Source organism: Lissotriton vulgaris, chromosome 6, assembly GCF_964263255.1.
Source record: "Lissotriton vulgaris chromosome 6, aLisVul1.2, whole genome shotgun sequence".
NCBI classification, from domain to species: Eukaryota; Metazoa; Chordata; class Amphibia; order Caudata; family Salamandridae; genus Lissotriton; species Lissotriton vulgaris.
The window spans coordinates 86133518-86157252 of record NC_141694.1 but is presented as its reverse complement, the minus strand read 5'-3'; the positions used below and the strand labels follow the sequence as shown (position 1 = coordinate 86157252).

Genomic DNA, 23735 nt, shown 5'->3' with positions numbered 1-23735 from the left:
GGGATGTTTTGCGTCCGTCCGATTGGATGGTCAGGCTCGATTTTTCCTCCCCACCGTTGTTTCCTCCAGTTCAAGTGGGACGGTCAGGTCTACGAGTTCACCACACTGCCCTTCGGGCTCTCCTCAGCACCGTGGTGCTTCACAAAGGTGCTGCGTCCGGCGGAGGAGGCCTTGCGAACGTGGGGTATCAGGATGATCGTGTACCTGGACGACATGTTGTTCATGGACCAGTGTCCGGAACGGTTGGTGTCCCAGCTGCAGGTCGCAGTCGACCTCCTTCAGGGTCTGGGCTTTGTTATCAACGAGAAGAAGTCTTTTCTGGTTCCCGTCCAGTGTGCCACCTTTTTGGGGTTCAACATAGACCCGGTGTCTGCCACTTTGAGTCTTCCCCCCAGGAAAATGGCAAAGATCAGGCACGAGCTGCGACAGACCCTGGCGAGGCCGCTCATATCCCTGCACCACTTGGCGCGTTTGGTGGGTCTCCTGTCATCCGCGATTCAGGCCATATTCCCAGGCCCCCTCCATTATCGAGCGATGCAGAGTCTGAAGACGTATCACCTTCGGAAAGGACTGATGAACTCTCAGCTAATTCCTCTATCGGAGGAAGTGAGAGGCGAGATGCAGTGGTGGCTGTCGCACAAGGAGGCCTGGAACGGCCGTGCGATTTTTGGATCAGATATAGGTATCGAGTCCGACGCCTTTCGGTCCGGTTGGGGGGCCAGGTGCGGAGATTTTTCCACGGGTGGCGCCTGGTCTGCCCACGAGCAGTCTTTACATATTAACTGTTTGGAGTCGCTAGCGGGGTCCTTTGCAGTCCAGTGTTGGACAAAGGACAGAGTGCAAACATGTGTCCTGCTACGGATTGACAACGTGTCGGCGGTCCGATAGATCAATCATCGGGGAGGGGGGGGGGGGGGGGCAGGGGGTTGAGGGGGGGACCAGATCCAAGTTGCTGGCGGACCTTGCACTGGACTTTTGACACTTCTGCCTGGACCATCAGGTGTCGGTCACGGCGGAGTACCTGCCGGGCCGGCAGAACGAGGTGGCAGATTGGCACTCCCGACACCTGTTGGATGCCAGCGTGTGGAAGCTGGACCCTCAGGTCTTCGCTCTGTTGGCGGCCAAGAGGGGCCCCTTCACGGTGGACCTGCTTGCGTATCGCCTGGATCATCAACTCCTGAGGTACTTCAGTTGGACCCGGATCCGTTGGCGGAGGCAACGGACGCTTTCCACCAGGATTGGTCGGGCGAGAAGGGGTACGCGTTTCCCCCGTTCTCAATGATAACGCGAGTGTCGGCGGCGGTGCTGATCATGCCTTGGTGGAGATCTCAAGATTGGTTTCCGGTTCTTCTGGAACTTTCTTGGGATTTTCCAATCCTACTCCCCCTCTCTCCTCACATTCTTCTCAGTCCGGCCGGGACTCCCCACCGGTTGGTCCAGGAGGGATCGCGGAGGCTGATGGCTTAGAGGATCTCCGCCGTTGCTGGACGCTCCTAAGCCTTTCGGGAAAAGCAGAGGATCTGCTCTTCAAGGCATGGGCGGATAGCACGACCAAGAGATACCGATCAGCATGGCATAGGTGGCGTCGCTGGTGTGTGAGATGGAGTTTCGATCCCGTGGGGGCAGATGTAGTGCATGTCCTTAACTTCCTTGCCGGTCTGGCGGATGATGGTCTGGCCTACCAGTCAATCAATACTTTCCATTCTGCAATCTCGGCTGGACAGGACTTGGTGCAGGGTTCCCCGATTGGGGAGCCCCCTTTGGTGTGCAGGTTGTTGAGAGGGATCCGCCTCTCGCTGCCACCTGAACCGTGCTACTCCGTCCTGTGGGATGTAAACTGAGTTCTAAATGTATTCCTTTCGTGGCAGGCGAATAGGTTTCTTTCTCGTACAGAGCTTACGGCTAAATTAGCAATGTTGTTGTGCCTGATATCCTGCAGGCGGGTCTCAGACGTACGAGCTCTCGACATGACAGCCAGAGTTTTTTCGCCGGAAGGGGTGTCTTTTACTGTGAGCAGGCGAACCAAGACCATCACACGGGTTATTTCGTACCCGGCTTTTACAGATTCCCCTAAACTGCGTGTAGTGCAGTGCCTCCGTGCTTACGAAGATATGGCAGATGACACTCGCCCTCTGGGCGAAAGACAACTTCTCATTGCCCTACGAGAACCGCACATGACTGTTTCTTCCCCAACAATCGCCAGGTGGGTGCGTTGGGTGATGCAGGAGGCGGGGATTGATACCAAACAATTTGAAGCTCATTCGGCAAGAGGAGCTATGGCCTCCAAAGCTTTTGCCCTTGGGGCTCGACTAGAGGATCTGATGAGCGGCTGATTGGTCCTCAGATTCCACGTTCAAGAGGTTCTATTTTAAGCCAGTGTTGGAAGTGGCTCGGCTGGTTGTCGACAAGCTTTGAACTGGCATAATCCGAAGCCTCCTGTCCTGCCATAAAATGATAATTCGCCTAGCCTTAGTGCTGGTAAGTTCCAAATTCTATTAAGGACTGAGGCAAGGATTATCCCCCCCAATGACTTCCATGAAGTGGACCCTCCCGTATGGAATGTAAGTAAGTCATTCACGGAGTTTATGCTGTTAAGACTGTTGCTGCTGCACTGTATTCTGTGTCTATGTACCTTTTGATAGGATGAAGAGACGGTCAGTATCGGACAGTGCGGTTTTTCCAGGGAATGATGGTCCCAAACAGGATGCGTGAGAATGCCGGAACATGGGCTTCGCGCGAAGGAAGAGGAAGCAGCAGAGGAGCATGATGGGAGCTGCTGAAGTGCAGAGACTGAGAGAGGACTTATGTTTAAGTTTCCTGTTTCCCAAGTGTTCATGGGAAAAGTAGTTTTTTCTGTTTTCTTGCTGCTATAAAAATAAAGTGAAGGAAGAAGGCATAATCCGCACCTCCGAGTCATTAATAGAATTGGAATTTACCAGCACTAAGGCTAGGCAAATTCTCATTGTGGCGTGTACATTCACATAGCTTTTCAAAAAAAGTTATTTAGAATGGTCTTGGCATCAAATATGGAGTTGATAGAGTAAGAGAGGAGTTCAAACATTACGTTGTTTATAGAACAATCTTTGAAAGATCTAAAGGTTCGGCCTTTTTTGTGTGGATCTTGGTTTGTTGGTAGTACCCTGAGCTGGGAGATAAGGTGGTAAAGCAGTCAGTCAAAGGGTATGAGTGGTTTGCATTTGATAGCTGGTGATGCTGAGAAGACCAGATCAAGTATGTGGCCTTTGGAGTGTGTTGGTTAAGTGACATGCTGTACCACGTTCAGTGTATCGATGAGGTTAAAGATGTCTCTGTTTTTCTGAGCTTCTATTTTCTGGGAGGTTGAAGTCACCCAAGAGGGAGGTGTGGGCATGTTGCATGGCCAAGACGATGAGGAGATCAGAGCATTCATTAAATAAGTTCTTGTTCTGCCCAGTAGGCCTGCAGAAGAGAATGAAAGTGAGGGTCTGATTTTAAGGCTCTTGCTGTGCCCTGCAAATCAACCAAGAAAGACTTATGGATGACAGCAAGGCTTCCTCTTTTGTGTGCAGTACAAACAATGGATGTTGTAGGCTGTGGGAAGGTTGTCTAGGATTTCACAAGATGTGAGGTGAAATATGTGTATTTCTCTGACAAAGAGGTTTCCAAGCTTGTGATATATAATGAGGTCTGTGATGTATGGTGTGTGGAGTACTGCAGAGCGAGCACTAATGCGCATGAGTTGGAATGTGTGCTCTGTAGTTTGAGGGTGTGGTAGTTAGTGGGATGTATATGAGGGTGGTCTACATCTAGGTGTGATCATATGGGCTGGCAGCATGGGGTGCTGAATGAGGCACAATTATAATCTTACCTTGCAGGTTTCACTGGGATAGAGGTTGTGGTCCAAAGTCCTTCCTGGTCCAAACAGGTAATGCCCATATCTGTGTCTGCCTAAGTGATGGGACACCCTGAAGAGTTAAATTAATTAGGGAGAAGGTAGTAAGTGATATCACTTCTAGTGCTGATGGATGATGGGAAATGCAGTGGTTTCACTTCCAGTGCAGTTGGATGTTAGGAAATGAAATCCTCTTGCTTGACTTCTTTTAACCCCTTCAGCGCGGCGCGAATTTTCGCGCTGTGCTGAGGGTTCTAAGGTTCTAACGGGCTCATGACGGAACGGTTCCGTCATCAGCACAGCTCACCTGTAGCTGATGACGGAACCGTTCTGTCATCAGCATGGAAGGGGTTAAAGATGCTTTTGCGCTTAAACTGTCATAGGTCTATATTTAACCGTGTCGCACTGGGACAACAACGCAAAATGTCTATTGAAAGTTATTTGGCTGTTTTTTGATTTTTGTCATTTAAGCTATTCTCCAAATGTTGGAAAACGCTCTATCAGTGACAGACTGCAATGCTATTAAAATAGAACACATGGAAACCAAAAGCAAACACTCAAGATGTTTCTGTCCTTTATTTTGGTGATTGATAAATAAAAAGCATTAACTATTTAGCATGAACATGAAAAAAGCAAAAACAGCTTTCAGAGAGACCATTGACCCTGTCCATCCCAAAGAAGTGCAGATCTGTTCACCATGATTGGTGATGGCGATCCACTCTGATCCAGGTATCAAGCCATCCAGTTCTTCTAAGCGTGAGAAGCTGCTAAAGGATTAACAACAAGAGGTTATGAAGATGTAGGTAATAGAAAGATAAACATTCATAAAGGGGCCAGTACCAACCAAACCTCACCTGTTAACAAATGTGACCTTCCAGCTGCGCCCCAAAGACGTTGAAAGGAGAGAGATGTCCACTCTTTAAGACATCAGCATTCTCACAGCAAATGAAAATAAGAAGCAGTATTTAAAACACATATCCAACCATGAATGGATAATGGGGCAAACAATACGCCACTTCAGAGTTTGAGAAGATGATCAAGGACAAATATAATGAAAACATTTATCAAAAAAACCATTAATAATATTTGGTCAGTTTGCTTGATAATCGCTATCAATGTAATTACGTATGTTACAAATATCTTGAACCAAAGTAGCAATTTTAAAATAAAAACATTAAAAATGAACTTTTATGGTGCTGAGGCATAGCTTCCATTTTGGACTAGATATTCACATAAAAAGTATACTTTTATTTTCAACAATAGCTTCATCCATCAGTTATTGACAAGAAACCTGGAAGCTAGAGCAAAATGTCATCAACCCATCTTTCTGGTAGTTCATGTGTAAGTTTATGAGGATTGACAGATGGTGCTCAACATTTTATGCATACTTTAACTGAAAACACAAATGTTTTTCAAAAAATGCCTCAATTATTTCCTTAAATAAAATGTTTTACCATTTTTAGACAATATATACACATTGCAGAGCAAACATTTGCACTATTCATAATAATGTCTTTTTAAAAGACATGTATTTTTCTTGATGAATGAAAAAGATCTTTGCATTTAAGCAAATCTGTAAATCCTCCATCAAGCACAGGAATGCAGGACTTCAAGTTGCAAGTTACACTATGAAAGGCAATCCAGAAGGGGATACAACTCTCAGATGTGCACCTATCATGTACCAGCATAGTAAAATAGAGTAACCCCACTCCACTCAACTATGGCTCAGTCACTGATATATGCTGCCTCTTCTGAAGAATCTTCAGGGCTGTTTGGATTGTCAACAATAGGATCCAGCACCAAGGATGACTGACCACCACTGCCTGTCAGGACATTCCTAGAGACTTCCTTTGCTGTAAGAGTCCTTGGTTCAGCTACTGTTTTTATCGCACCGTCTGAAGTCACATAAGGGCTTTTTGTCCTTTCCGAACTTTCATCAAGAGCAGTTGGTAATAATTTGCCACATCCACGTTCAAAAATGTCTGAATATGTGCCAGCCAGGTTTGTCTCTACCTTGTGCAGGTCTTGTGCCCCGATGGCCAGAACATTTGAGTGCGCCTTGTTTGGATATTGTGTTTGCCATGGATTCTTGTCTGAAAGATCTGGACTCTGTTCATGTAGAAATGTTGTAGTCCTTTCAGCTTTGCCAAAATGATTTATTGCTGTGTGTTTCTCAACTTTTGACACCTGATCAGTCAATTTCACAACCGACTTATCTAAATGATCCTGCCCACTCGTTAATTGAGTATCTGAAACAGTATCTTTCAATTTTACATTTATTGTGAAGTTATCTGATGCATATGAGTTTCTTAAGTTCAGTGCCAGGCTTACATTGGAGTCCTCAGACATGGGATCATCTTCCTCTGGTACCAGGAGTTCATCGGCTTCAGATACTTCAACGTCCAATTGTTGGGTCGATAAATCCAATTCCAAATTGTCTAGACGTTTTGGCCCATTTAGGCAATCCAGGACAGTCTGCTCTTGTTTGGCCTCATCTGTTAAAGTAACAAATGTGCCTGAAACATTTGATACCGCAGGGGATTGAATGCTTGGTGGCTTTTGGTATAGATCTATTTGCGTGTCCAACAGATCAGACTGTGGGCCAATGTCAAACCTTTTCATATAGATGTAAGAGTTCCCTTTTGTCAAATGATCCTTGGGCATATCATTGTCTGGAGTTTCATTGGGGCTCTCTGCTATTGGGAAAGATACGTATTTCAGGCCAACATCGGCCTGATCAGTTTGGCTGCTATTCTCCTCTTCAAATTCCTGACAGACAGACAATGGTTCTGTGCCACTCATTTCTTGGTCTCCCTCCCGGTTGATTATGGCAGTCCAAGGATCCTGTGTCCTCTGGCTTTCACTTGACCTAGCACTTTTTAACACATCTGTAGGCCTGTCATAAGTCTGAAACTTGACTGTGGGTGGTTCTTGTTTATCAGAATTGAAGAAATCTTGCTTAGGCTTATTGAGATATCCTACTCTATGCTCAACCGCCACTCGCCAGGTTGGTTTAGGAGTTTGGTCAGAAAACTCAGCCACCAGTGATTTCAGGCTGCTTTCAGTCTTTTTCAGAGGCACTAAGCCAATATCAGTTCCCTTTGGCTTATCTGAAACTAAAATGTTGTCTGGTTTAGATACATTTGTACCCAGAGTAAAAGGCTTTGTGGTGGGACTAGTTTTTATGGATAAAAATGTGTTCAGTGGAGCAGGTTTGAATATATTGGATGTGATAGTTTTTCTCGGAACCATGCAAGGGACTGGTAAATTGGGACGTATCTTGGATTGCACATACATAACCGGTTTCTTAGAAATTGTAATTGATATGGGCTTCAGTTTGCCATCTTGTACTTGAGTAGTTTTTTGTGTGTCTGTGCATGAGTTCACATCAACATCTTTATCTGCAGTATGTTCTTCTTCACTCTTTTCCAGTCCTGATTCAGTGTCTTCCTGCTTTACAACGCTGTTTCTGTTAATACCCTTTTCAGAAGTTTCTTTACTAATGGTTTCTTTGTTTTGCCCACATGTACTCTGGTCATTTACTTTCTTTGCTAACTTAGGATCAGTGCCTTTTTCATCCTCTTGCAAGTCTTCCTGGAGTTTGTGTTTCATTTCTCTTTCACGACGGCGCTTTGCTTCCATGGCTGCAGCCAGACCTGCCTGCCGGTCCAGGTTTCTCCTCTCTTCATACAAAAGGTGCTGGTCTATATATTTCTGTGAGGAAACAAACCACAAGATTTTGACAAAACTAAAACAATTTATGTAAACCTGATTTGTGTACTACACCTTAAATTAACAATCAAGATCGAGGGCCGAATAAAACATAGGACAAGATTATTAGTTATTCAGTATCAACACTGCACCATAAGAAACCATATAGTTAGGGTTACTGGTGCAGAACTGTAGGAAAGGTTTAAAGAGACAACAGTATTAGAAATGCGCTTACACCAAAGCAAGGTATTACAGTTTGAAAAGGGGTCCTGGAGAGCAAAGCGAAGACCAGGCTTTACAATTACTACTTGCATTACAATTGAAAGTAATACATTATTTATGCCAGCTCAGCTTGGAGTGGAAGGCTATGAGAACAAGCAGTTGAAAGTATTGGTGGACAAAACATATGGCAATGGGTGAGTGTAGAACATAGACACATGCATATACAAGATAGGAGATTAAGGCAAACCTTGTAATTCTGGTTGTGATTAGAACATTTGATATGCTCAGTCATACCGATTTTATCCCCTGAAATCTCATCACACAATTTGCAATAATATGCTTTCAAGGGAATCACAAATTCCGAACCTAAAAGGAGCAAGAGAGCAGAGAAATTATAAAAAAATAATAATAAAGAAACATCTAAATCATACCAAACAAATTCCTGTTTTGTGTCACCACTGTGGTAGAAGCAATTTTCAACCTAGCCCTTTGATTCCAATGTATATTTGATGCTTTGATTTCAAATGCCAGAGGAGTGATATCAGTGCTACAGTATATGACAACAGTCATGCCATTGTGTGTGGAGATTCCATGTATTCTTATGGAAAGACAGTGGGCCACAACCAGAGTTGCACTGTGATATCAACATTACAAAGAATTATCTTTTTACAGTTGAGGAAGGAGGGGCACAAGAGGATACATTGTCAGCAAACCGTTTTTAAGCATACTAAAAGTTATCACTTTTTGTACAAGAAGTTATGGAAAAATACTGCTTTTCTATGGAACACAGCTATGTCCCTGTCCATAGAACAACCTTGTTTGTTCTTAAGCCTCTCAGAGATATACTTTTTGCGGTCGCAAAAGGAAAAACAACATATATCTATAAGTCACTTCACTGAGATTCTGAAACAAGAGCCTGTGACTAAAATTAAAATCAGCAAGGCCACACATCACACCTTCAAAATGCAACCATATGGTATCTTCAAATTAGCTATATAACAGTTAATGGTTGGCAAGACTCTGTGTGTCCTCCAGCAGAGCAATGTATACAGGATCCACTTGAAAGGCGAAACGCTTCTAACCTTTACATAACCAAAAAAAAAACCAGACATTCTAAATATCTCAAAAGTGGTCAAGTCTATACACCTACACACCTACACCTACACACACACCTACCTACACCTACACACACACCTACCCACACCCACACACACACACACACACACACACACACACACACACACACACACACACACACACACACACACACACACACACACACACACACACACACACACACACACACACACACACACACACACACACACACACACACACACACACACACACACACACACACACACACACACACACACACACACACACACACACACACACACACACACACACACACACACACACACACACACACACACACACACACACACACACACACACACACACACACACCTTGAACTTAACAACAGAAATACGGTATCTTGAGGCAGCCACATTTTATCCACAATTGAAGAGGTGGAAAGGTAAAGCGACCAGGGGCGGGAGCCTACCTTTAGCAGGGAGAGTTACTTTGTTGGAATCTTTCGTTGTTTCTGGATTCCTTTCACTAAGGATCTTCGAAGCCCAGGGTTGAGTGTCTGGATCCAGCGTCTATTTACAGCAACAGAGGTATACAAGCTAATAGTACAAAAAGGCTAGTGCAGATATCACTGTTATTACTCATACAAGTGACCAATACAATTAAGACTAATCATGTGAGCAATAACAGGTTACAAATATATGGCTCTTGCCTCCCTTATAACCCCAAAGCCACACACCACCCTCCACACAAACACCTAGAGAACAGAAATCAACTGTCACTAAAGCAGAACATTTGGGAATAATCTTAGATACAGCCCTATCCTTCAAGAACTAGGTTAACACCACTACTTCCTCCACTTTCTACACCTTAAAAATCCTCATGAAAGTTAATAGCTCATGAGCTCCAAAAACCAGTGATCTCTGCTCTTCTGCTTCCTAAATTAGATTATTGTAATGCCCTCTTTTTCAGTCTGCAGAAAGGACTTCTTGGTACACTACAGGTTCTCCAGTATGCTGCGGCTCGCCTAAGTAGGGATTCTTAGACATCACAATGCCAAACAGGCACTCTTCTCTCTTCACTGACTCCCTATGAAGAAACGGATTGATTTTAACACTCTGTGCATCACGTTCAGGACATTGCACAATCCGGACCAGAGTACTTAAAACACCGGCTCCACTAGCATGCCCCCACTGGAACCCTTCGCTCCTCTACTGCCAACCTTGTCGAGGTTCCTCAATTTAGGCTATCAAACTGGGGAGGCAGAATTTTTATAACCACTATCTCCACAATGTGGAACACCCTTACCCCGCACCTAAAATCTCCCCCGAACTGCTCCCATTCATAAAGGCTCTCAAAACATGGCTTTCTACTCAATAGGCACTTATCTGTATTAATGATAGGACTAAATGTAATTCTTTCTGCCAAAACTCCTCTCCTATCTCTGACTATTAGGGCATAGACACCCGTGGGTAGTACTTTGTGCTTTATAAATATCAAATCAAATATGTATAACAAGTTAATAGCTAGGTCTATTTTTTTAATAAAAATACAACATCCTAATTTAACGTCCTTTTGCCCATAGCCACACTTCCTACTAGAACAGCTTCTGTTGTAACACTTCAAATAACATCAGCTTACTACTTATCCTTCATCAACTGTCTTTTTAGGGCAGTCTTTTCTGAGCTTCTTGGCTAATAAGCACCATAATTAACCCCTCTCACATGGACACGGAACTGGCCAACGTAAAAGAAAACGTGTTAGTGCTGCTGAAATAAAAATGCATGACTCGGGCATCAATCATGGCATCTGAGGCATGGCATTAGGTTTTACAAATGCATACCCTCTTTCAAAGAGCAAAGGATATAAACCACAGTTTTTTAAAATATAGTTAAGAACTATTCAACGTTGCATGCTGAAAGAAGAACGCATGAAGAAAAGTATTAAAGGGAGCAATATCTCTCATACAGCAAATAGGTAAACTCACTGTGGGACTCTTGCTCTGTAGAACTACTTCAACTGTCCTAACGTTTTAAAACAGCACACCATGCTGAAGACACACACACATACCTGCTGGTGCTTTTTGTGGTGCATATGAGAGAAAAAATCAAGCATTGTCCCGCAGACAGTGTTGCATTCCCTGCACCAGTGGCTGCCAGCATCGTAATACTCGTAAACACCTGCTGCTTGCACGGCCGAGTGAGACGGCGACTTGATGAATTTCGAGGTTTCATCATTGGAACTTTTGGTACTTTGGCAGGATCCCTAAAATAACAAGCAGACATCACAAACAGAGCAAATATTACCCTCAAATGCAGCACAATCTACTTCATAGACATCTGAAGCTATGACAAGCTGAAACAAATATATCTCGGTATCAATAGGAGACTAGCTCTAGAGTGGATTAATCTGACACGGATATGGTAGATTAATATTAGTAATGTAGCGACTCAGTATTTTGCCAGATGGCAATGGCACCTGTTGGGTGTCTTTAGAAAGCCCTCACCCACCAACCTAGTTGGTGGCATGCTTCATCATCGGGCCCACCCAGTGACACCTAGCGTGTCCCGGGTGTGCTTCGACGCCTGATTACAGCGGAGCAGGTATGTCACTGTGTGTGCAGTGTGAGGTGCTAAGGTAAGTGCTGGACAAGACAGACTACGATGCGGAATGTCGGAGATTACTCAGCGACGGAAGGAACTACCGTAGACTGGAGCAGGATCCCTCAGAACAACTACGCAACTCAGTACACAACCTTGTCAAAAGGGCAGCAGAAGACGAACACATCTCCAAACAGGAGGCCGAATACCTTTGCCCGGACAACACCAGAACCCCATACTTCTATACAGTACCCAAGGTACATAAAGGGGTAATCCCGCCACCAGGCAGGCCCATAGTATCAGGCATCAACTCCATTCTAGAGCCACTTTCAAGATACTGTGACTTCTACCTAAACCCCCTGGTACAAAAAACCCCCACATACATCAAGGACACGAAACACCTTCTGCAGGTCATTGACAACTTCCCCTTTGACCCCGAAACTCAACTATTGGTAGGGCTGGATGTGGAAAGCTTATACACCAGCCTCCCACAAGACGCCACCCTACAGGTCCTACATGACATCTTGGAAGATTCCCCTTGGCCTTACCCGACACCCAGAAGTTTTGTCATGAATTGCGCGGCCTTTGCCCTCAAAGAAAACTACTTTGAATATGAGGGCACATTTTACTTACAAACCAACGGAACCTCAATGGGCAGTGTTTTCGCACCGAGTGTAGCTGGACTCTACGTCCACCACTTTGAGAGCACACACATTAATACGGAAGCCAACCCGTTCAAAACTCACATACAAAAATGGCACCGGTATATCGATGATATATTGGTCATCTGGAACGGTCAACAAACTGAACTGGATAACTTCCTACAATGGCTCAACCTCAGGGACCCTTATCTCAAGTTTACCTGCACGGCCAGTAACCAACAACTCGCCTTCCTGGACCTACAAATAACAGCCAAAGGCGGAACCCTAACAACTACCACATACTATAAACCCACGGCGAGAAACTCACTGCTGCATTTTAACAGTTTTCATCCCCGACCACTGAAAGAGAACTTACCCTTTGGCCAGTTTCTCCGCATCAGAAGAAACTGCTCGGATGTAAACGACTTCAAAACTCAATCAGCGGACCTAGCCCAAAAGCTAGAGAACCGAGGTTACCCCAAGGCAATCATCAGGAAAACCAAGAAAAGGGCAAGAAACCAGAACCGTGACGCACTGCTCGAAGACGCCACCAAAGAAAGCGACACACAACCCACCACATGTGTGACTACTTTCAACACTGCCTCTAATGACGTGGCCAAAATAATAAAAAAACACTGGAGAATCATAAATTCAGGACAAAGGAAATGGGAACCCCCGAGGTTCGCCTACAAAAGGTGCCACAATCTCAGAGACCAACTGGTCAGCACCAGACCCAAACCACCACCCAAACCTGACAATACCATCCTCAATGCATGGGGAATGCCTAAAGTAACCGGACACTACCCATGTAATGACTGTAGTGTCTGTCATTTGACATCCCACACAAAAACCCTGAACTTGGAACCGAATAAAGTGTGGTCCCAAAGGAGCCACACAAATTGCAATTCACAGAATGTGATTTATTTAATAACCTGCAGATGTGGACTCAGATATGTGGGCATGACCACTCGCAAAGTGAGAACCAGGATCACAGAACACCGCAGTACCATGCGATGCAAGAAAAACATCAGCAAGCTGACAAACCATTTCATCACGCATGGGCACACTCCCAATGACTTTACATGGACAGTCATTGAGCAAATACCAGTCAGCCCCATCAACAATGATAAAAAACTTCTTAACAAAGAACAAAGATGGATATATCGTCTATCCACAGCTACAGATGGGCTCAATGACGCAATTCCCTGGAACTCCTTAACCCTATGATGCCAGTCAAATCACCAGGCCACTTACCCTAATGGACCTGCCGTAATATCCATTACGTCCCCCGGCCTCTACCACCCCCTGGTAGGCCCCATCTAATGCCTCTGTACCACCCTGGCACTTGAGACTAGTTGGTGCCAATAGCGAGATTTAGCTGTGCCACCCTTGTGCACTATCGCTAAACACCCAGCCCCATTAGATATTAACTCTAGTATTAGGCAAAGGAGAAGTTTCCCCTTGTCTATGCTGCTTCCAGTAATCTTATTTAATTTTAATTTTAATTATCTGGTGCATAGTCCATTTTCACTATCACATATTGCTCCCCTTTAATAACTGCCCCCGCCACACCACGTAGGGCAAACTATCAATCCCTAGCGCGAACAGGGACTTTCTCCCGTTCGCGATCAGAAACACTATTTCCGGCGCATGCGCGCACCACATCTCGGCCGCACATGCTCTCTACGCATGCGCGGACCACTTCCCGGCCGCGCATGCGCGATACTCAGCCGCTCCGGCACCCGGCAGCCACAGACGCCGACACAGGCGCTCCACCCGGGTTTTACCGAGCGCCAATAACTAACACAGCTGAGCGCTACCTAGACCCTCCTGCGAGTCTTTCTACCATTACTCTCCCAACAGGTGCGACCAATTACTCAATCTATGACAGCATAAAAGCCGGTCACAGCAGTCATTCTCTACCGGTTCTGCGAAGGAGGCACAACAGGTCCCACGCTGGTGCTGGCCAGAAATCCTGTGAGTATGCTGAGTATCACCACCAAGGGTAAGCGCTCCCCATTTTCCTCCCACAGGTTCCCTAATCCCAATGGTCCTACCTCTCTCTCCCTACTAGGGCCTCACCCTGCCACTTCAATAACCTTGGAGCTAACAACAAGCATTGAAAGCGTAAGAAATGTTCATTGCGCCACAATTCTTCACCTTTCACTGTAGTAATTTTTACCGCTGTTTTAACCACTTCACCCTCGAAGTTCTAGTGCGATACCACATTAATGATACCACCAGTATCATTACACTTGAGCCGCTCATAGTCTGCACCTTTCGCAATTTATGTCGGCTGTCACACTATATGACCCACACTTTCTAGTGACTCTATTTTCTCCCATGTCTGTCTTGTACCTGTCCTCAATGTTAAATGTACAGGTGATCTTGAGAAGGGAATCCCCCGTCTCACAGTTAGATACACTTTAGGGCGTGTAGACACATAGACTACACTACACAACCCCTAATTTTAACCCACACATATTTATTGTCCTGATGAAAGCCAGATTAATATAAGGCACTGGCTGAAACATGTTGACTACTCTAGGACGTAGGAGGTCGTAACCCGCCTCTAACGTCCCACAGCCTTATTTTTAACCGCTGGCGGAGGCCCTTTTAATAAAGTATCCTCACCCCAGGGACCGTCTGCCAAGCCGTTTTAACTTCACTTACCTTAGCACCTCACACTGCACACACAGTGACATACCTGCTCCGCTGTAATCAGGCGTCGAAGCACACCCGGGACACGCTAGGTGTCACTGGGTGGGCCCGATGATGAAGCATGCCACCAACTAGGTTGGTGGGTGAGGGCTTTCTAAAGACACCCAACAGGTGCCATTGCCATCTGGCAAAATACTGAGTCGCTACATTACTAATATTAATCTACCATATCCGTGTCAGATTAATCCACTCTAGAGCTAGTCTCCTATTGATACCGATACATATAAACCGGGGATCTGGACTAGCTTTCTGGTCCTCTCTCTCTCTCTTGATTCTCGTTAAGCTGAAACAAATGCCATTAAAGCACTTACAAAATGAGATCCACTCCTAGTCCAACCAGCGCCCTAATGCGGCTCTCAATTAACGGAATTCAAAAGAGTGATAGATGACCCTAGATATGCATGCCGGCCTCATAACCAATCTAAGGTTGGGAGGGCATTTTGGACTCCTTGGATATCATTTTCCACATTTGGGAAACACACACACACTCCCCACGGACACTACTCTGTACAGCATCTCTTCTGCTATCCTTGGAGTACAGTTGCCCTAAGTGTATGCGAATAATTGTATCTGACACATGCTGTTACCTACCTGGATGTGTGTTGTTGCTGCTAGTGCTCGCGCACCTCGTTATTTGCACTAATTCGTTTTTAAAATATTCCCAGAGCGTTTTTAATTGTTTTAAACTTTGGAAAAGCAATTCCGGTGTAGCACGCTCGAACCCAAGTGGTGTCCACCTGTTAGAGTGGCCCCGCCGTTCTTGTGGGTTAGCGCCAATATGTCGGTTTGGGGATTGATGTCAACGGGAAGCCAAACTACAGTTATACAGGTGATCAATTGAGGGCCATGGGGATTAGAGGAGGGGGAATTTAAGCTGGAGGGATTGCTGGTGCAGAGTCAGATTTTGTCAATATGGAATCCTTGAGATGTGGCCTCCTCACCGTGAGGTCACTGCCAAAGCACTATTCGGAGATCCAACTACTACTAGAAACACATAACCTGGATATCTTGTTCATGAAAGAGACCTGGATGCATCCCGGGTCTGATTTGGAGTTGGGCCGGACATGCCCACCTGGCTTTAAAGCAATACATAAGCCAAGAGCTAACGGTAGGGGGAGGGGCCGGGAGGTTTTGGGAAGGGATTATTTTTAAGGAGATATGGAACATCTCACCAATGGATATTGATGAAGTATCATGCATTGAATGGCTGGGTTGCTGCTTAAAACCGGCTAACCTGGTGAAAATACCTAGGATAAAAAGAGCAAAATCGGTTGGGCGAGCTTTCAGCTTTGCGGCTGTGGAATGGTCTTCCAACTGACCTAAGACAGTCGCAGGATCTGTTGAAGTTTCAGAAGGAAAATAAAAACCTGGCTATTCCCTAGAGCGTAGCCTCAGCATGGTAACATACACCTCCTGGAACTATGGTGACAGTGCATATGTATCACAGCGCCAGGATGCCCGTAGGGTTACAGTGTTCTTTATAAGTCTGAATAACAATACCAATTTCTGCTGCTTGGCTTTGAGCCTCGATCGAGGCGAACCGACGAAGCAGCGTTTAGGTAATATATAGGAGGTGTGTCACAAACTACATTTTGACACACGAGAATCTTCTAAATCACGAGATTTCAATCTCTATATAAATCTTTATACAGAATGTCAATGACATACAGAGTATTGCACACATATTGACAGTGCGGAGGTGAAGGAAAATGTATCCTATACACTTAATTGGACCTTTGGTAGAGTTAAACAACCCTAGAGCAATGGGTCGTAATTGGCTTCAGTGGATCTGCTACATTTGGGTCCACTAATTTATGGGGACTGGAGAGAATTGCAACTCCTGGAATATTTCATCCTCAAAGGTGAGTGTCTTCTTTCAGTCCTGGCTGAGGTCTACGCTCTCCTCCTTTGGGGCTGGAGGAGTTCTAATCTTTCCTGTGGAGAGGTGTATGAAGATCTTTTGCTGCCTAACATGGGGCCCCTCACGGAGCTCATTAAAGTTCCAACTAGGCATTGAGGCTGGAGGTTCTCCTGGAGCCAAATGCAAAAAGAACAATTGATGGACGGAATACAGAACAATGTCATACTTTCACCCCAGTACAGAGATCTGGACCTAAATCCATCGTTTTTTTGCTCACCATGCCATTGCAGTTTGGACTCAGCCATATGCAAATCAGTCCTGACCCTGAGCCCAATGGGTTTTCCTGGAGCCAACTGTGAGGGCATCTTTTGGGGCCAGGAATGGGCAAACAAACGTCTGTGCCTCTTTCGGGTAGTCTTAGGGGGTCAAAGGCCAACTCTCATATGGGAGTTGCACTCTGCCTCGGTATCAATCATATCATTTGTAAAGCGCACTACTTACCCGTGAGGGTCTCAAGGCGCTGGGGTGGGGAATGCTGCTACTGCTCGAAAAGCCAGGTCTTGAGGAGTTTTCTGAAGGTCAGCAGGTCTTGGGTCTGCCGTAGGTGGATGGGGAGGGTGTTCCAGGTCTCGGCAGCATGGTGGGAGAACGATCTGCCACAGGAGGTTGCTCTTCGGAAGCAGGGGACTGTGGCAAGGGAGAGGTCGTCGGATAGGAGCTGGCGGGTTGGGGTGTAGAAGCTGAGTCGTCTGTTGAGATACGTTGGCCCGGTGTTGTGGAGTGCCTTGCGTGCGTGGGTGAGGAGCTTGAAGGTTATCCTCTTGTTGACCGGGAGCCAGTGCAGGTCTCTCAGGTGGGGTGTGATGTGGGTCAGCGAGTAATGTCGAGGATCAGGCGTGCAGAAGCTTTCTGGATGCGTTGGAGCCATCTCAGGAGTTTGGCTGAGGCTCCTGCATAGAGGGCGTTTCCCTAGTCCAACCTGCTGCTGACAAAGGCATTGGTGACCGTTCTTCTCGTTTCAGTGGGGATCCACTTGGAGATCCTGTGGAGCATGCGGAGGGTGTGGAAGCAGGAGGAGGAGACTGCGTTGACCTGTTTAGTCATGGAGAGGGTGGAGTCAAAGATGACCCCTAGGTTGCGTGCGCGGTCGGTGGGTGTTGGAGCGGTTCCCAGTGCGATCAGCCACCATGAGTCGTCCCAGTCCGAAGGGGTGGATCCGAGGAGGAGGACTTCCATCTTGTCCGAGTTCAGCTTCAGTCGGCTGTTCCTCATCCATTCAGCGACGGCCTTCATTCCTTTGTGAAGGTTGGTTTTGGGGGTGTGGGGGTCCTTGGTGAGTGAGAGGATCAGCTGGGTGTCATCGTCGTAGGAGAAGATGAGGAGGTCATGCCGTCGGGCGACATGGGAGAGCGGTGCCTTGTAGATGTTAAACAGAGTTGGGCTGAGAGATTAGCCCTGGGGTACGCCGCAGATGATCTCGTGGCTTAGGAGCGGAAGGGGGGGAAGGCAGACGCTCTGTTCTGCCGGAGAGGAAGGTGGTGGTCCAGTCCAGGGCCTTCTCTTGGATCCCGGCATTGCGGAGGCGTGTTCGTAGTGTGTGGTGGCAGACCGTGTCTATGGCGGCTGACCGGTCCAGAAGGATGAGGGCCGCCGTTTTTCTGTTGTCCAGCAGGGACTTGATTTCATCGGTGGCGGCGATGAGGGCAGTCTCATTGCTGTGGTATGAGAATGTTTGTAGGGTCGCTAGTTTTGGGTGAAGTTGACCCTCAAGTGATTGTGGAGAAAAGGAGAGCACTGGAGGAGTTAATCCTCAAGAGACTGTGGAGAAAAGGAACACCCGGGTTTTTATGGAGGGCTCTGTGCTGTGGCGTAAGGAGAGTACACAACCTTATTACCCTGAACCAGGATACCTGAAGGACCACTCTCTTTGTGCCCCGCACATCAAGTTCCTTGGTCTAACAGTTCTGGTTCTTCGGATGGGTCTCAATGCTGCATTTTCTGGTATGCCCCTTTTGTGTTCATGGTGATATCGGAAGGTGTTTTTACACATGAACATATTATTGGTCGACCAGGTAAGCTACTCATTCCATAGAACCAGGCAGAGGTTAAAGATCCAGTGCTGATTAGACCATGGAAATCTTGCATTTAGGAAAAAATGTAAAGGGCGTTTTCTTCATAACACCCTCCCCCAACAGTCATTCTTGATATGATCGGATTTCCACTGACGAAGCTGAGTTGAGTAGGGTTAAGACCAAATACCACCAGGTCACGGACGCAGTAGAGAGTTCTTTTATGAGTTCTTGATGACTGATACCAAAGTCTCTGCAGAATTTGTTTTATTCTGCTCCTAGACCGGTATGTTAAAAGTGGGGTTTATACTGTTTACCAACCAGTGATGTGGGTGGGTTCAGTATATGGTCAACATGTTTCACGCTACCCCTAGCGTTTCGTCAGGACCATACAGGGACCAGCCCTGTATAATACCACTCCTAAAAAACCTAGATTTAGGATTTTAAAGAATATATTAGTGCAAAGAATATTTACAGTGAATGACGCTGTTCCAACTTGGTACACGCGTAGATGTATTGTTCAATGGTGAACATTTGTAGGTGCTTAGTGGCACATCATGGTCTCTTAGGGGGGCGGTATCGCCTCGATGGAAACAATGTTCCTAGTCAGCAATGCCGCGTGGTATTACCTAGCTGCTTCCCCTTCCCGCTGCGGTCCAAGGGGAAGCAGCTAGGTAATACCACGCGGCATTGCTGACTAGGAACATTGTTTCCATCGAGGCGATACCGCTTTTGCTATTTTATGTGATGATTCCTACCACCTATGACAATGTAGTTAGTTCCTGGGGTCTTCTTCCCTCTGTCTCCTTCTGCAGCATTGCCGACACCTCATGCTCCATGGTGGAAAAAATAATTCCAAGGCTTGGACACACAAGGGTGGTCAGGGAGTTTAATAGCCTACTCTCGAGGGATCCAATTTCACTAGACATACTCCTCTCCAAAAGAAAAGAAAAAAAAAAAGTAAAAACAAGTAGGACTTTCAGGCTCTACCTACTAGAGGGCGGAATATGCGTAGCATGTGAATCTAGAAGAAATTCCTTAGTTCGCTGTCCCATAGGATCCAAGCTGCCCCTTACTGATGAGGTCAACGAAGAGCGGATCCGAGATCGATATGTTCCCAATCTGAGGGTATGTGGCCAGGCAGTTAAGAACAGACTGTTCTTTTTACAGGAAGACCACCACCAATTTGCATGGGGTTGCTCACAGCCTTAAGCAGTAGAGTGGGCAAAAAATGGTGGACTGGAATGTAACCCGAGCAATCACCAGATGCTGAGATTATTGCAAGCATTTCCTCTCTCACCCCGTTTTTGGATAAGATCATCTCTTGGAGGCACAAGGAACTACAGGAAGGGAGCAGCGATATCAGTCTGTGATGGATTTTCTCTTATAGAGATGTAATTGATGTGAAAATAAATGTCAATCCAGTGGACAATAATTTAGGGGATTAAAGTCGTGAACTACCAGCTCATGTAGAATTGTAAAAGCAAGCAACCAGGCTGCATTCCCAGGAAGGTTGGAGTCCAGGAAAGTTTTATGATACTATTCCCACACAGACATCTGTACGCCATTGACTTTTAATCACTCCCTTCAGCTGAACACAACCACCCACTGACTGAAATATAACTTAATACTGACAGCCATATAGGACATTATAAGTAGGTCTCTAGGTGCAGCTGAACAGATTTAGGGACAGAGATGTACTTACACTTGTTCGTCCAACTAACAAAAAGCAACTTCACACAAGATACTGCCATGTTTGTACATGAGTACGGAGTCTGTGGAATCCAGCCTGAAACCTACGCCTCCAAAATTTTATGAATGAACATAAACTTCAAGAAACAGGTCTTATGCTTAAGAACGAGGCAGTGATACAAACCTGCAAATCTGCGTTTACAGTGGCAGGAGAAGTAGATTTTTCTCTGCTTCTGGACAAGTCCGAATTGCTGTGTTTTGTTTGGGGTCTGGATTTCTCAGTCTTTTTAGATTTCACTCCTTTACTCGTCTTTTCTGGGCTCCTGGATCTCCCTCGGTAGCTGAGCTTCTCCTGACTCCTGGACCGCTCTCGTTTGCTGGTCTTTTCTGGGCTCTTGGACCTCCCTCGTCTGCTGGGCTTTTCTTGGCTTCTGGATCGCTCTCGTTTTCGGTCAATCGATTGCTTTCGTGGTTTTCCAGTATCAATCCCCATTATTTCTGCAATTGCATCAAGCTCGGACTGCGTCTCAGATGCCGCAGTTTCCTCTTTTTTCAACAAATTGAGCTGACCAAAAAGGTAATCTCGTGCCCTGGTCACGTCCTTCAAGGCTTGGTCTGGTTGGCCCTCTCTGTCCTGACGTTTCACAAGGTAAGTCTCTGCTGCTCAGGGGGAGAAGAAAAAAAAAAGGGGGGGGGGGGGCGAGTTACTTTCAAAAATCACATACAATTGTAGCACATTGCCAGGCCAAGTCAACCACTACTTTATAAAACCACGCATCCCTAAGAAACTCAGTATTTTGGGTCTTGCAACTATGTTATATTCCAATGTGGTGCATTAGCCCACCTTCTAGTGACTGGATCCCAAAAATGTACTTTAAGAAAATATAGTTTTACCTTTTTGGTGTTAACCAGAGGGGGAGCTAGTATCACTCAGATCACATTTTCCCGAAGCCTACAATGGCCAAGTTGGGACCAAATACAGTACAGGATCTTTGTATTCTAGTTTTTGTTCTACATGTTCTGTGTTATGCAGTAGTCTCATCACAAGGCAAGTGAGGTTACCTCTGATGGGATGTCAATCCCCCACCCCTCTACCCCAGGAAGGTTGCCCTTGCCTGTAGGGCTCCTATGGCTTTGTCTATATAACTGTCCTTTTCATCCTTTCTATGGATTTATCCAGTGTTTCACAAATAACGGTCTGTCATTCAAAGGCATGATAATTTGGACTTCATGATGTCTAAATACCAACACTCTAAGCCTGAGGTCTTCAAACAGTGGGGCGCGCCCACAAAGGTGGGCGTGGATGGATTCCCAGGGGGGAGGGGGGCGCTAATGCCTCTGCAAGCACATGTAAATGAAGATGGCCTGGAAGTGCTGCAATGTTTATTTGGTGCATTTCCAGGCAGTCTTCATTTACTCTGAAGCGCTGAGGGTCCGGAGGTTATTGGGTGTGCTGCTGTGGGCTCGGCTGGACAGTGTCTGGAGTCTTTTCTCCGGCACGCCCATGTTTAAAGACCATTTGCATACCTTTGTAAACTGATTACCAAGGCTTCGTTTTTTTTCTGGTTCCAGTACGCCAAGGGCCCCCAGTATGCCTATTCTTTACGTTTATATTTTACATTTACTCTGTAGTGTGAAAATGCATTTCCGGAAAAGGAATATGAAGTAGGGTTGTCAACAGAAAAATGCCAGCCATGTGTTGTTTAAAGAACCTGTAGAGACCTTGTCTTGACAATAAATAGGGTTATAAATGTAACTTTTCTGTCTTTGTTCCCTTTAAGCTAAACTGGCTGATGAAAGATGATGCCCTGGAACCGGTCCCAGGATGCTTGTTTCCAGCAAGGGAGGATCTGGCTTGGCAGTTCAGGCTGGACTGGTCCCACAAGGAACAGGGTCAAGACTGATTTGCATATGGCTGGGTCAAACTGTGGTGGTGTAGTGAGCAAAAGAATGATGGACTGAACCCAGATCCTTGTGACTAGGGACGGAGGAAGGGCGGGGTGGGGGTGAGAGTGAGGGGGCTCAGAGTAAAAAAGTTTGAAGACCTCTGCTCTAAGCTAAGAGAATCTTCTGACTCTTTTCAGTGCGCAGTTGTCTGCTTGCCGGCTCAGCTATGTCAAGAGATGATTTCAGTCTTTTTTCCCCAGGAAGGTGCTGCATCAGATCTCGGATTCCCTCCCAATTTCTAGTATTCATATTGGCTTGAAACCCCTGCAGAGTTAGGAATTCACCACTGAATGGCCTTTGCCCACCCAACCAAATGCATGCCATCTTTTGCTTTCTTTGTATAGTGGTGGTTCAGAAGTAGTTCTCACATTAAGGGACCCTCTTCTTGTCAGTTTTATTTTAGAATAGTCAATTTTGTTCTATATGTGTTTAAATATTAACTGTATCTTGTGGTGAGGCCCTCCACCATATAAAAATACTAGGACAGTTAAAGGGTATGCCCGCAATAAGTCTGACAAGCTGGCTTCCCAATTGCTTCGACTAGTGGACCATACTATACTATGATCTTCCCTAATAGGTTCCCACTATGAAATTGAAAGTATACACACACCCTGAAGGAGGTTACCAGTCTAGCGTCCCTGTAATGCGCTAACATCACTAGAAACACTGCAGACTGAGATAAGGAGGTGACAGCACTGACCTGAAGTGAAAGCAGTCACCCAAAAATAAATTCTATCACTTTTGTCTTCTACCGGGGTCCCCTCACTTCTATGGGTATATTTTGACAAATAAAAGATCTTTAATGAAAAACAAACATTTCCCAAATGGTAAACACACACAAATCCAGCTTGCAGACAGAGGCCATCATTTAGGATTTTTGTCCCACAACAACTTTACTGGTCTCAATAAAAAATCACATAACTCAACATATCAGATGTTTATTTCCCAGTACAAAGATCCATTAAACGTCTAGAGTTTTACGTTTGAAAATGTTTAATCTACTTTTCTCTGCAAGTCCTACAGCCATCATACCAAAATTGCTGTTTTTCAGAAGTGACACAAGTTTCCACCACAAGGCAGAAGTAGTAGTTTCCTCACCTGCATGGCTGATCATATTCTGTGCAACTCAAAAACTCCATAAAAGAATTGGACGATTGCTCAATGGACTGTAAACTCTTGAGGAAGGTTCAAGTAACCCTTAGCTAGTCTGACTGGATTGTTTTGTGTGGGGACTGAGAAGCCAACCCCAGAAATCAATCGGTTATCAGGTTGATCCAGAAATTCTGACAGGCCACCTATTAAAC

The 23735-nt window shown here is 45.7% G+C and overlaps 1 protein-coding gene across 5 annotated transcripts in view; it reads right to left on the bottom strand.

Moving 5' to 3' along the window:
• Nucleotides 1-4428: 4428 nt before the first annotated feature.
• LOC147706838 (uncharacterized) overlaps nucleotides 4429-23735 on the bottom strand; it is a 384044-nt gene continuing 364737 nt past the window's right edge. For 2 of the 5 annotated variants that reach the window (XR_015296595.1, XR_015296597.1), the window contains exons 6-11: nucleotides 20669-21144; nucleotides 10971-11165; nucleotides 9373-9472; nucleotides 8052-8170; nucleotides 4726-7585; nucleotides 4429-4638 (exon numbers count right to left, since the gene is read on the bottom strand). Coding sequence is in view for 2 of the 5 variants with exons in the window: in XM_086925979.1 (XP_086782105.1) it covers nucleotides 5597-7585; nucleotides 8052-8170; nucleotides 9373-9472; nucleotides 10971-11165; nucleotides 20669-21144 (2879 nt within the window). In the remaining 3 variants the exon portion in view is untranslated. Of the gene's footprint in view, nucleotides 7586-8051; nucleotides 8171-9372; nucleotides 9473-10970; nucleotides 11166-20668; nucleotides 21145-23735 lie in introns of all 5 variants that reach the window. The other 3 variants (XM_086925979.1, XM_086925980.1, XR_015296596.1) reach the window with 2 other exon arrangements.